General features: G+C 46.1%; 1 protein-coding gene across 2 annotated transcripts in view; it reads left to right on the top strand.

Annotated features, from left to right (window-relative positions):
• CAMK1D (calcium/calmodulin dependent protein kinase ID) overlaps nucleotides 1-13,874 on the top strand; it is a 507,758-nt gene that overhangs the window by 233,178 nt on the left and 260,706 nt on the right. For both annotated transcript variants that reach the window (XM_047865690.1, XM_047865692.1), the window contains exon 2: nucleotides 3,015-3,146. In XM_047865690.1, coding sequence (XP_047721646.1) covers nucleotides 3,015-3,146 — 132 coding nt within the window. The remainder of the gene's footprint in view (nucleotides 1-3,014; nucleotides 3,147-13,874) is intronic.

Here is a 13,874-nt window from a genome sequence, read left to right on the forward strand (position 1 = left end):
GTGTGAGGTTCAGTGGCATTAAGACAATTCACATTGTTATGTAACCATCACCACCATCCATCTCCAGACATCTTTTGTCTTCCCAAATAGAAACTTTGTCCCCATTGAACACTGACTCCCCGTTCTCTGCTTCCCCAAATCTGGCAACCTCCGTTCCACTTTCTGGGTATGAATTTGACTAGCCTAGGTACTTTGTGTAAGTGGAATCATATGATACTTGTCATTTAGATTCTGGCCTATTTCGTTTAGTATAATGTCTTCAGGGTTCATCCACGTTGTAGCAGGTGTCAGAATTCCATTCTTTTTTTGTGGCTGAATAATAGTCCACTGCACGGACAGATCACATTTTGTTTATCCATTCATCCACTGATGCATATCTGGGTCATTTCCACCCTTCGGCTGTTGTGAATAATGTGGCAATGAACATGGGTGTACAAATATCTGAGTCCCTGCTATTGATTCTTTTGGTAGCATGCCCAGAAATGGGATTGCAGACTGCATTTCAGCCTGAGAGAGTAGGACCGTAACCTTGGCTTTTGTGATTCTACTTGTTAACTGTTGATGGAGATGTCTGGAGTCTTGGGGGCATCCTTGGCCATCAGGGGCCTGCCTTGTCCCCTTTCACAGGTGACTTGTGGTCAAGCCCCAGCTGCTTAGCCTGTGAAACCCCTTACATATCTATGTCCCACTGTCCTGCCCTCACTCAGGGTCACAGATCGTCCATCCCTCCTGAACTCAGGGACGAAGGCAGAGAGCCCTCGATCCAGGAGTGCCAGTGCCTCACCTTGACCTCAGTGTCTTGCAGCAGCCCACCAGTACTGGCTCTGATGGAGGACCTAGTTCCCTCCCTCTTCTGTCATGGCCCCAGGGGTCAATTCACACAGAAACCTCACTTCCCACTCTGTTTTCCAGGGAGAGAACTGTCCATGGAATAAGGAGGTGCTTACTCTTCTGAGTGCTTGATAGCTACCCAAGCCGAATCCCTCCTCTGTGTTGGGCATAGTCTGTTACTCTTGGTGCAGATTCTGAAGAGGAGGGAGTGTGGTGGGTGCAGAGTGGGGCAGGGGGCAGCGGGGAAGTCTAACAGGTCTGGCAGTGGTCACTGCTGCTAAAGGGCTTCTCTCCCTTGTGGAAAATGGACCTGGTAAGTTCAACAAACTCAGGAGAGGAACCACTGTGGTGTCATCAGCATCAGGGACCTAAGTGGCAAATAGGGAAACTGAAAACAAATGCATGGACTCCCCAGTAGAAAGTCACCCATCGTGCCAGACTCCTCATCTTCCCTCACTGATTCTTCTTATCTGTAACATCGTCCTTGTTCCACCTCCTGGAGGATAGCAGAAGGGACCATATACGTGATTGTGAGAACACTTGTTGTGCGGTGAATCCGTGTCAGTCTGTCCCCGGGACAGAGGTGAGAAGAAGAGACAGCCGGGTTCGGGGGATCCCCTAAATTTGCCAAGAATTGGTTTCTGTAGGCGGAATCCGTTGGCAGTGACCAAGCGCCGCTGGGAACGTCTGATTCCATTAATCACTCTGTGATCAATCTGTTGTGGGTTTTTTTGTGTTTCTATTTCATAATCGTAGTTCTAGTTGATTCTGGAAGGTTTCTGTCGATGCGAGGCATGTGGTGCTGTGAAGGAAAATCCTACTCGATGTGTGGATTTGGGCAGAAGATCTTGGTTCTGACATTTTTCCTTTGGTTCTTTGGTAGAACCCCCAGCCTCTCCCCCTTGGGTTTATAGAATTCTATAGATATATATTTATCTCAAGTTTATGTTCCAGAAGGAACACTGTCTGAAGACTCACAATTTACTGTGCTAAGTAGAGTGAATTCTTCTCCCCGGAAGGGACTTTAAAACTATATATTTGTATTTCCTTTGGTCTGTGGATGGATGTGTGTCCCTGTCAGATGGGTAAGCAGAGGGAGAGGAAAGTCTGAAATTCTTGCTTAAGCATCTTTTGATGTTGACTGAAGAACAGACCCTCAGGCTCTGGTATTGGGTTGATATTGGTCTTTCTAGTGGTTTCTTTTCATGTAGGAGCGTTTGTCTCTAATTATAACTGTGTAGAAGCCATGTGTAGTGTCCCTCTGAAGGAAAAAGAGTTGGTCCTTGACAAGTCTAGAGAGAGAGAGTGACTCAGTGGACAGTGGTTTCTCCATGGCCCGTGTGCACAGGGCCCAAGTTACTGAGGCCTCGAGTGGGTAATGGCCGAACCTATTCCTGTTTGAGCCCTTAGGGAAGTTCTGCCCCCCAGCCCGAGTATGGTACCTAGGGTGGGTGACATGGTGGCCACTGAGGTGCTGGCTCTGGGGCTCGATGACCACAGAGCCTCCTCGGAGAAATGAGCTCTCCAACCCCGAATGTCCTTTGCTGCTCTGCCTTTGCAGAGTTCAGTTTACATTTTCAGGCGGAAAAGTCTCCCCCACTCAGGGCATCGTGTGTGCTTTTGTTTGTTTGTTTGTTTAAAAAAAAAATAAGCCGCTTATTGAAAACTTGTGTGTTTTTGCCAATTAATTAACCCCATGTCAATACCACGCGTTGTACCAGCTCATGCTTCAATGATATCCTTACCTGTCTCTAAGAATTAATTAATGTTTGCAGCGTGCTCTGAAATTTTCTTGGGATGGAAGGACCTGTGAGGAAGCTAGAAATTTTGGCACTACTTTGTCATTTACTTGGGTGTGGGGGCTGGCAAGGGGATGGGCATGCTCTTTCTCCACAGGAGCCATTCCGGGAGCGTCCCTGTTCACTCAAAGGCCACTGCTGCAGTGTTCTGTGGGGTGGCAGGTGGCACTGGGCGGTGGCCAAACCCACGTGGACATCCACATGTCCCATTGCACGAAGGTACTTGTTTGCATCAAGAAGTCCAGTAGGGAGCTGTGTGCCCTAAAAAAAGTAACAGTAATGCGGACGATTGTTGTTATTATTCCTTAGACCTTGGTAGTGGGATCGGAGGAGCCACAACTTCCTGCGTCTAAGCCGCCTCCTTTTCTCCCTCTTTGTTCACAGCGGGGCGTTTTCTGAAGTGGTCTTAGCCGAAGAGAAGGCGAGTGGCAGGCTCTTTGCGGTGAAGTGCATCCCGAAGAAGGCGCTGAAAGGCAAGGAGAGCAGCATAGAGAACGAGATAGCAGTTCTGAGAAAGTAAGTGACCCGGGTGGGGGCACTGCCTCCTTCTCCAGACACCTTTGGATTGTTGGGTCCCAATCCAGGGGAAGGAGCTGCAGCCAGGAGCTAGTTGCTCAGCCGCGGTCAAAGAGGGTGATCCGAGCGCTGGAGGGGGTGGGCTGTGTTAAGGATGACTGATGTTCTTACGTTGCATTCAGAGAATTTTGCATATGCAGTAAAATCCTGATTTGCGAGTATAATTTGTTCCAGAAATATGCTTGCAACCCAAAGCCCTTGTATACCAAAGTGAATTTCAAGAACCATTGGCTCAGTCGTGATCATGTGACGTTCAGCGTCACATACGACTCATGTTGCAAGACATTGCTTGTTTATCAAGTTAAAATTTATTAGAAATGTTTGCTTGTCTTGCGGAACACTCACAGAACAAGCTACTCACAATCCAAGGCATTTCAATTAAGTATTTTATATATATATATATATATATATATATATATATATATATATAATATAATATATAATCTCACAGCTTTTGTGGCAGTCATTGGAGCTACTCTTTCCAAAGAACAGCAGTCAGGTGGACTTGGTTTTGAACACACCCTAGCTGGGCGACTGTGGGCTGGTCCCTGAACTCTGAGCCCTTCTCCATGAACTGGAATTAATGATCTCTCCCTCACAGGGGTCCTCGGGAGTAGGTGAGATGGTGCCTAACAAGTGTTTATAAAGTGCTTTCAACAGCACCTGCTATGTTGTGAGTGCTTAGCACAGGGTAGCCACCTGCTGCTCGTATTGTTATCATTTCTTTTCTTTTACAAGAAGGAGATGGAGCTCAGAGTAGAGTCACTTGTCCCACACCTTGTGGCTCCTCTGTGGCAGAGCCTGGAGAGCTAACTCCATTCACCAGGGTTATTCCACGCTCTTTAATGGGTCTTCTGCTTCCTGCCACACACACATGGTGCATGGCCCCCAGCCCATCCCACAGAGTGCACTGCTCAAGTGCTTCACCTCTTCATTGGGTTTTATTTTTGCTCCCATGTGTAATAGAACCAAAATCTTGCCTCTAGCATAGTAGCATACACAAAGCCAAAACACTGTGGCTGGATCCACCCAGATGCCTGTGTCTTTTGCTGCCCAGCCAGCTGCTCACATCACTGTGATCATGCTGCTGCCCCGAGTCTCACAGGTTTGGGGGAACAAACCCCTATATGGTACCTGCTTTTGCATGTTTGGAGTGTATCTGAGCATTACGCTATGAAGTTTTTAAGAGCTTCTATTAATGAAGGATGTTGGAAATATCCTTGAAATTTTTGGGGTTTGGAATCCACACACAGCAAGAATTCATGTACAGATAAGCAAAGGGGAATGGGAACACGCCTTATAGGGCGTCAAAACAATATCTTACATACTCACATTCTTCCAGTGTAACCCACCTCTCCCACTTGTCTCCCTGGGACCAGTAGTGTCTGTTGAATGATGCTGTGTTGCCATCAGTGTGAACCCAGGGCCACCAGAGTGGTCAGGATGGTCTGTCCTGTTCCGCAGCATGTGTGATATGTGTTCCAGAACAAATAGGTCTCGACAGCTTTTCAGTGTAAGGGTTTTTGCTTAATTGTTTGGTTGTTTGGTTGGTTTCTAGGTTCTCTGGATTGTCTATTAGGGACCCAAAGAGTTTCAGATTGTCCTGTGGAGGATTGCATGAAACGAGTCTATGAAAGAGAATTTGGGAAAACAAATTACTCTAAGTACATTAGCATCGAGCAGGAAAGCACTATGTTAATGAAACATTTATTTAAATTGCTTATCTTCCAATATGAAATCAGCACTTGGGGGAGAGGGTATTTGCAGCCACGTCGCGAATATATGACATGTTAGGTAGAATTCTGGGTGGGCCCAGAGCCTTCCAGAGCCTCCCCCGGGGCCCAGGGGCTGCCACTGCTGAATTGAGAATGGCACCTTTATTTTCAGGTAACTCCCTCATAGGCTTAGAAGCCACACAACCAGGGAAGTCAGTTTTTATTCTCAGGGTTATTCTGCATCTACACGGGCAAGGGACCCACAGATACAGACATCACGAGCCAGTCTTGGTTTACACCACGATCATTCTACTTTAATTAATGTCTCAACTCTGAGCCTGAGTCAGTAATCACTTCTAGGGAGAGGGCATTGAGAAGCAGGGAGGGCAGGGACTTGGAGGGATTCGTTTCGATCGTTTCTCACTCCCAGCTGTTGGGGGGCCTTGAAGTGTGATTCTTCTTTGAAGAACAAAGAACAGAGAAATGATTCCTCAGGGGATAAGAAGGTTCTGTATCTCCCGTACTGATGTAGTTTTGGTCTTCTGCAGATGATTTGCAAGTGAAATAAGAGGCAGTTCCATATCAGAAGCAGCCAGACTGAAAGTACGCGAGTGGTCAGGAAAATAGTTCTGGAGCCGTTAGAATGTGATCGTTGAAACATGCACACATTTAACCAATATTTATTAAAGTCCTACGCACCAGGTGGCACTGCTAGGCACCGAGGTTGAAGAGATAAGAGATAGTTTCTGCCTTCTTTGTGTTCCTGAGTAAGTGTGATCATGTTGTAGATACCGTGAGAGAAGACTGGCCAGAGGCTTAAGGCTAGGGCTGTCTGGTGCTTCCTTCGGGGTGGGGTGTGAGCAGACGTTTCCTGGAGGAGGTGGGTTCACACAATGAGTATATTCTGGGGTGTTGCAGAGAGGCAGGGGGATATTCTGACCAGGAGGAGCCACCCCATCAGACGGGAGGCAGGCTAGTGTGCTGGGAACGGCACGTAGCTCATCTGACCAGGGCAGAGGGTTCAAGGTGAGGCATGGGGACATGGGGTTGGAGAGGTTGGACTGTAGGGGATCACATTCCCTGCTTTGGACTTGGAACATCATTCCATAGTCGATGGAATAGCCACTGAAGGGTTTTAATGCAAGAACAACGTGATCAGGATTGTTTCATTAAGATTATTGTGGTGGAACATTGGATAGATTGGACGCGGGGGGGCCTCAATGCACCGGGGCAGTGTCGTCAGAGGAGTCTGGGAAGCAACACATTGAAACAGGAGCTGTGAGCCAGGATGGAAGAGACAGAGATGCGGGTGTGCACAGAATGGAATCTCCAGGACATAGGGATTTGGAAGACGTGGAGAGAGGGTTGAGAGGAGATAGGGTTGTAGGATAACTACCACGTTTCTGATTGGATAGCTGGGGTGGATAGGAGCTCCTTAACTGAGATCAGAAATGCAAGCAGGTTGCCTGGGTAGCTTATTGAGTTAAGCGTCGGACTTCAGCTCGGATCATGATCTCACGGCTGGTGGGTTTGAGTCCCATGTCAGGCTCTGTGCTGACAGCTGGGAACCTGGAGCCTGCTTCGGATTCTGTGTCTCCCTCTCTCTCTGCCCCTCCCCTGCTTGCACTCTGTCTCTCTTTCAAAAACAAAATAAACATTAAAAAAAAATTTTTTTTAAAAGAAAGAAATGCAAGCACTGGAGGGCAGGTGGTGAGTTCTGATTTAGACTCACTGAGTTTGAGGGTCTTGGGATGGCCAGTTGACCAGCCAGTCTGGAACATGGTTGTGATCTGGGCTTGGTGGATGTTAAAGTTTTCTGAAATGACGTAGAACAAAAAATCTTTTGGTACTTTCTACAGCTATATCACTGTAGATGGGGTCCCAAGGAGACCTACTTTATGCCTGCTTCTGCTCTGTACACTAGTCATTTGTGTGTTTCTGTGCCATTTTTGATCTAAGCAGGCCCATCTGAGAGATGGCTTGTGCTCTTATGGGCTGTGAGCTTATGCAGGGTGAGAGATTTATGTATTTCATTGAATCAAAGTAATGTAGCTAATTTATCCTTAAGGATGTCTTTATACTTGCTCTGAAAGTGGTTCTAAAATGAATTTTCTACTTGATAAATAGATATTAAAGCAGGCTCAAAAGGAATAAAAAATGACTAGCATCACAGTAGACAGTTGCTGTGTAGCAGAGAACTCCTGGTCGCATCTGGCATTTAAGAGGCAGGGTCTATATGATCCTGCATGAGTTTCTCCAGCAGAATGGTTGGTTTTATAGTCTCAGGAATGGAGTGTTTTATGCCTTATGGAATATCACGTTCTTAATGTTCCATCCCCTGATTGGATTATAGAGCTTATAGTTTTTATGGTGTTATTTACTTCGAGGGCAGACATTACCCAAATCGAATTTCAAGAACCCCCTGTGCATTTTTGGAGAGGCAGAAAGGCATATATAGGAGTGTGCATTTAAATGCAAGATGAGGAGAGAAGGAGAAACAGGAAGCTGGAAAATGGAGACAAGAGAAGCAAAACAAATGTATCTAGAAGATCCCTTTCCTAATAGGTGGGGGAACCGAGGCTCAGCCTGGTTTAGAGGCACCGTGTGAATGAGGCGTGGCACCAGAGTTCACCGTGCTGTTCCCAAGGATACTCTGCAGCTGCAGAGATCGTCTTGCTGAGGGGAGGGATCTGGGGAGGACCTGCTTTGAAATTGGATATTCTCCATCTGGGTGCATTGGAGAGTCCTAGCTGAGCGTCTCCATTGTTTTCTCCCTAAATCAGTGATCTTCTACCCTGGGTGCAGGTTAAAATCACCTGGGATGCTTTTCTGAACATCCTGATGCCCAGGCCCCATCCTAGACCTAGTGTGTTGGAGGTTATGGTGGGGTACCTCCCCTGCTCCCACCTCATGATTCAAACACACCAACTTCTCTGTGTTGAGAAGAGCTGTTTAGGGTCCTTGCCTCCTAGTCTCCCCGCCCAGGGGATGGGAACGCCCTTCTGTGTTCAGGAGTGTGGAAAGATGTGCACGCACAAACCTGCCAGGCAGTTTCCTTGAGGCGAGAGGTTTCACTTTAGGACGGCGCTCAACTGTGGTCCCTTTCAAAGAGCCGGGTTTCATTGTAAGCCAGGGGAATTGACATGAGCCTGCCATCCCATTAGTGGGGAGGCCAGCTATTGGCCACTGGCTGGGTGCAAGAGGCGAGCCTGGCTCTTTCAGGGTGGCAGAAGGAAGAGGGACAGTTACTGGCCATTCCTGGCCTGAAGAGGCTGGCGTAGGAGTTGGTCAGGTCAGCACAACTCAGCAACAGGTGTGTATGGGAAGGGGATGGGGGCTGCTAAAGGTGGCAGATGCCAAAACCTAGGAGCCCCTGTGGCCAAGGTCAGGGTGGATTGCCGGAAGCATGGCGGGGCTGGGCCTTCTGGAGAGAGGGTGAGTCAACACTTAACCGGCCACAGCAGGGCTCCAGAGGCTTGGATGCTCCTTGCCGTAGCTTGATTCTCTGGTTTTCTTAGACCAGACCCACTTCTCTTGGTGCAGACTAACTTGAAGGGAGGCGGCTTGGACACCAAAAGGTGAGGACAGCTGGTTTTGTATTAAGTAATAGCCTTCAGAGAAAGGCTTCCCCGTAGATTAACTCATTTAAATTTGGCTGGCTTCTGTTCCTGTGGCTTTGTTCTCATGGCCGGCTGGCCCTGTTCACTGTTTAAATCACTGCCAAGCGCCAGTTTATTGTGTGTGTTAGGGAAACATACGCTTCAATAGAAATTCATTGATTCAGGGTGAACAAAACCACTTTTGCAATGACTGAAAGTGGCTAAGCTGGTAAAGCTTGAGTTTCTTGGGCACCAGCACAGCTTTTTAAGGGTCTATCTGACCTGTCTAGAAGGTGGTATTCTAACACAGGGAGACCTTTCTTTGGGAAGGTAGTTTTGGAATTAAGGACACTGGCAGGAAGTATGAAAAGTCATGGCGAAAGGCCATGTGATAACAAATAGGGAGGTTTATCGTTTTTGATTCTAGAACCCTGACTACCCTAGAAAACCCTTACTGAAAGTTCCTGAATTTTGGACCAAAAAAAAAAAAAAAAAAGTCATTCACTTAAAACAGAGGTTGAGGGATGCGGGTCCCTTATTTGGTCATTGTGTGATTAAGGTCTCAATCTTGCCGAGCTTGGAGCACGCGTGTGTGGGTGTGTCTGTCCAGTGACCCCAGGCCTCCTGGAATGTGGACACAGCCCATCCCGGACCTGTTGAAACCCGACTCTGGGGAAGCATCGAATGACAAGGAAGAGCTGACACTCTTCCCTATGGCCCTACCGGAGACCTGACCTCGATCTTGCCTGATTTGGTGTGCTTCCTCCCTTTTTTTCTCTATACCTACGCTTCTCTAGTTCTGGGGGCCCTGTGGGTCTGACTCCTGAGTGAGGACTCTTTTCCTGCCGGGTAGACAGTCAGCTCAGCTTTGTGTGGACCACCGTTTGTACCCACAGTTGATACCCACTGTTTATTTCATCTTCACGTTTTGTGTATATGTGAGAAATAAAAAATGGTCTGAAGCCAACACAGTTTTATAGCCAGAGAGGCTACGTTCGATGCTTTCTAGTGGCTTCACGTGGTACCCTGTCCACATAATCCAAGAACATTTTTTATTTGATTTGTGATCCAGAATCAGCAGATTGTTTAATTATTGTCAATTATATTTATTATCATCAGTGTATTTTATTTTATTATCAATTCCTTGGGCATTGCTTGCAGACCTCCAAGAATGCAAGGAAAATAGAATTGGTGGTATCCCTTACTGCAAAACAGGGATGCTCAGACTGGCCTGAGCAGGCATGTTGGTTCATCCATGCGGTGACCGTGAACCTCTGGGACCTCTCCAGCCTACGGTTTCTGCTTCCCAAATACTGCCTTAAGTGTGGCTTTCCTGGATTGGCCAGTCTCCCTTCCATCAGTCCCTGCTCCCACAGCACTAGAAATAAGAGAAATAAGAGTTTATTTTATTTTATTTTTTAATTTTTAAAATTGTTTATTTATTTTTGAAAGAAAGAGAGAGAGGGAGACACAGAATCCGAAGCAGGCTCCAGGCTCTGAGCTGTCAGCACAGAGCTCGATGCGGAACTCGAACTCATAAACCGGGAGATCATGATCTGAGCTGAATTCGGACGCCCAACCGACTCAGCCACCCAGGCTCTCTGTGAAATAAGAGTTTAAATGCATGTCTGATGTTGATTCCACAAAGCCACCTGCATGATGGACTCCAAACTCACTTGTGAACAGGCGTCCCACTTTGTGATCTTTCCGTCTAGTGTGCACCTCCCTGCCCCCCCACACCCCGTGTTGTAGTTTAGATCTCCCCAAAAGGAACAGATGATTCCTGAACAGACGATTCAAGCCTCTGCCTCTCCCCACCTCTCCTACCTGCGTCAGCGGGCCATGCCTCAGATGAGATTCCCTTCCTTGAAGATCCTCCCATGATTGTCCTTGCCTGGGTAGCCCTGCCCTCTGAGACCCCATGGCACAGCATTTACCTCTGTCCCTCCTGCTTCTGCCTGTGATGTCTGCTTTCTGAACCCAGCCCTGAACTGAAGAGGTGATGGTGAGGGTGGAGGCCAGGGTTAGGTGGGGGACTCCAGGGATAAGAAGGAGGTTAGAAACATGAACTTGGGTACTGAGTAAGGGAAGAGGGACCAGGGTAAGGAAGGAATCTGTTCTGATTTACAGCCCTCTCTGGCCTTGGGACCTAGAGGATGGCAGGTATATGAGCCCATGCGGGCATTCTAGAAGAGGAGGGGAACGTGATTCTCCTATGGCCACGGAGCACACTTAAATCCAGTCTGGCTGTTCTATCCACCTTTTCTACTGTGTATGTGACAATGCAGGTATTTAGAGCCGTTGAAGAAACAACATGTTTCCTCACACGTTTAGAGGCAGTGTCCCTTATTTGCAGGCTTGTTTCCATCCTATCTAGAGTGCTACCTCCCTGCTCCCTGCCACCTAACCCCGTGGCTGGGGAGTGAGCCTCGTGTGGGCTGGTTGCTGGTCAAAGTTCCTCTAACAATATATCTTGGCAAATGCTTTCCTCCTTCTTCTGTGAACTTACTTAGCTCACGATTGATACAGATTTCACTTAAATGATTCTGACAGAAGTGTGTATATATTTTGTAACCTAATGCTTTAAAAAAGCCAGAATAGCTTGTATTAGAGGATCACACAGTAGGAAAAATGAAGTTCAGAAGTCCCGAGATAGACTAAGATGGCAAATCCAGACAAATAAATAAATGTACACCAAAGGTCTATTGTTGTTGTTTTTTTTTTTTTTTCTGTTAAACTTTGATGTTGTGACAGTTCTGTTCTCTGCATGGTTTGGACATTATTTATATGGTCAGAAAAATTATTTTAGTGAGGTTTTATTTATGATTGATCATTTAGTTTAAACTATGTGTCATTTGGAGAATCAATTTTACATATTTGAAGTCCAAGGTTATCATTGAGGTGGTTTAAACAGTCACTATTTTATTTCATTTTAGTTTTTTTAATGTTTATTTGTTTTTGAGAGAGAGAGAGAGAGAGAGAGAAAGAAAGGTGGAGACAGAGAATCCTAAGCAGGCTCTGTGCTGTCAGCACAGAGCCCCACACAGGGCTCGAACCCACAGACTGTGAGATGACCTGAGCCAAAATCAAGAGTTGGATCCTCAACAGACTGAGCCACCCACATGCCCCTAAACAGGCACTATTTTAAAGCTGTATGATGGACCATCTTTTCTCAAAGTCAGTTTAAAATTGAGGCCAGAGTCTTAGGTGACTGTCTGAAGTTTTCAAGAAGTATGTAACAAAAGAAATAATTTCTAAAATAGTAGTTGCATGGAATTTGATAAATGGGGTTCAGTCTCCAATTTTTAGCCATTTGCGTTTTTTTAATAAGTATTTTTAAAATAGTGTTGACTGTATGATTCAGACATGTAGTAGGTATCACTGGGGACTCCAAACACACACAAGCGTATTTGTGAACAAGTACTGTGTTGTGATAGATCTGGTGTCAGAGCTGATGTGTTGGATACACGCATGTGTACCTGTGCCTGTGTGCATATATTCATGTACGTCTGTGTGGATATGTATATACACATATGCACATATTCACACATGTACATATACACATATACACACATTAAAAAAATTTTTTTATAATGTTTATTTATTTTTTGAGATAGAGACAGAGTATGAGCAGGAGAGGGGTAGAGAAGGAGGGAAACACAGAATCGGAAGCAGGCTCCAGGCTCTGAGCTCTCAGCACAGAGCCTGACGTGGGGCTCAAACTCGTAAACTCTGAGATCATGACCCGAACCAAAGTTGGGAGCTTAACCGGCTGAGCCACCCAGGTGCCCCGATACACACACATTTTAAATACATTTCGGTATTTTTATATGTTTCTACTGCAGAGCAGAACATTCTTCTTGCTGAATTTGGTTAATATACCCTCAAGACTGTTAAAACTCTGCGTCTAGATACCTAAGTAAGATAATAATACATAAAAGCCTTCTGGAGCTTTGAAATGTTCACGTGTTAGGGATGATGCAATGTTAGGCATGACTACCCCCATTCTACTTTAGTAACAGCTCGGAATATTTCTGTGGGAGAGGTGAGAGCAGAAACTGTTGTATCATTTCATGGAAGGAGAACCTGAGGTATAGAGTATAATTTGAGTGCATGATGGAGCTGGGGGGACAGCAGAGAGCTTTTCATTAGTGGGGCTGCCTTCCATGTTTTAGGGTGCCCAGCCCTCCCTTCTGCTAGGAAACCACCATGGGAACTTTGGATGCTCTAGAAACAACAGGTAGGAGTCTGAGTGCTTGTAGTAAGAAATAAATATCTATAGATTTCAATAGATGATTGACGTCAACACGTGTCAGTAGATTAATTGAAATAGATGTGAATTAATTCAAGTAAGATATTGACGGGGCCCCTGGGTGGCTCAGTCGGTTAAGGATCCGACTCTCGCTTTTGGCTCAGGTTGTGATCTTGTGGTTTGTGAGATCGAGGCCAGTGTCAGGCTCTGCACTGATAGCGTGGAGCCTGCTTGGGATCCTCTCTCTCTCTCTCTCTCTCTCTCTCTCTCTCTCTCTCTCTCCCTCTCTCTCTCTCCCTCTCTCTCTCTCTCTCAACATAAATGAACATTAAAAAAAATTGATAACTCAAAAATCAGAATCTAGCTCTTGTCTCAACCTAGGTCACTGAAGTCTAGAGCAATTTATACCTATCCTTTGAGATTTTAAATATAGTTATTCTCAGTTTGCCATAATTTAGAAACTAGCTGGGACTTCTACGAGCACTGTTTTATGTAATCCTATGAAGTAGATATTATCCACATCGTACAGATGAGGAACTGGGACTTCCTATGAAATTTCCAGAGGCCATGTAAGTAATACCAGGCAGAGCTTTCCCATTATGATTTGATCCATCTGGTGTCAGCGTGTTGTCTCTTTAAATCAGGGCTATGTGTGTTTCAGATTCTGTGTCTCCCTCTCTTTCTGACCCTCCCCCGTTCATGCTCTGTCTCTCTCTGTCTCCAAAATAAATAAACGTTAAAAAAAAAAAAATTTTTTTTAAATTTTTTTTTTCAACGTTTTTATTTATTTTTGGGACAGAGAGAGACAGAGCATGAACGGGGGAGGGGCAGAGAGAGAGGGAGACACAGAATCGGAAACAGGCTCCAGGCTCCGAGCCATCAGCCCAGAGCCTGACGCGGGGCTTGAACTCACGGACTGCGAGATCGTGACCTGGCTGAAGTCGGACGCTTAACCGACTGCGCCACCCAGGCGCCCCCCCCCCCCCAAAAAAAATTTTAAATCAGGGCTATGTGTTCTTTTTTTTTTTTTTTTTAAATGTTTATTCATTTTTTTGAGAGAGAGACAGAGTGCGAGGGAGGGAGGGGCAGAGAGAGGGAGACA

Source organism: Prionailurus viverrinus, chromosome B4, assembly GCF_022837055.1.
Source record: "Prionailurus viverrinus isolate Anna chromosome B4, UM_Priviv_1.0, whole genome shotgun sequence".
Taxonomy (NCBI): domain Eukaryota; kingdom Metazoa; phylum Chordata; class Mammalia; order Carnivora; family Felidae; genus Prionailurus; species Prionailurus viverrinus.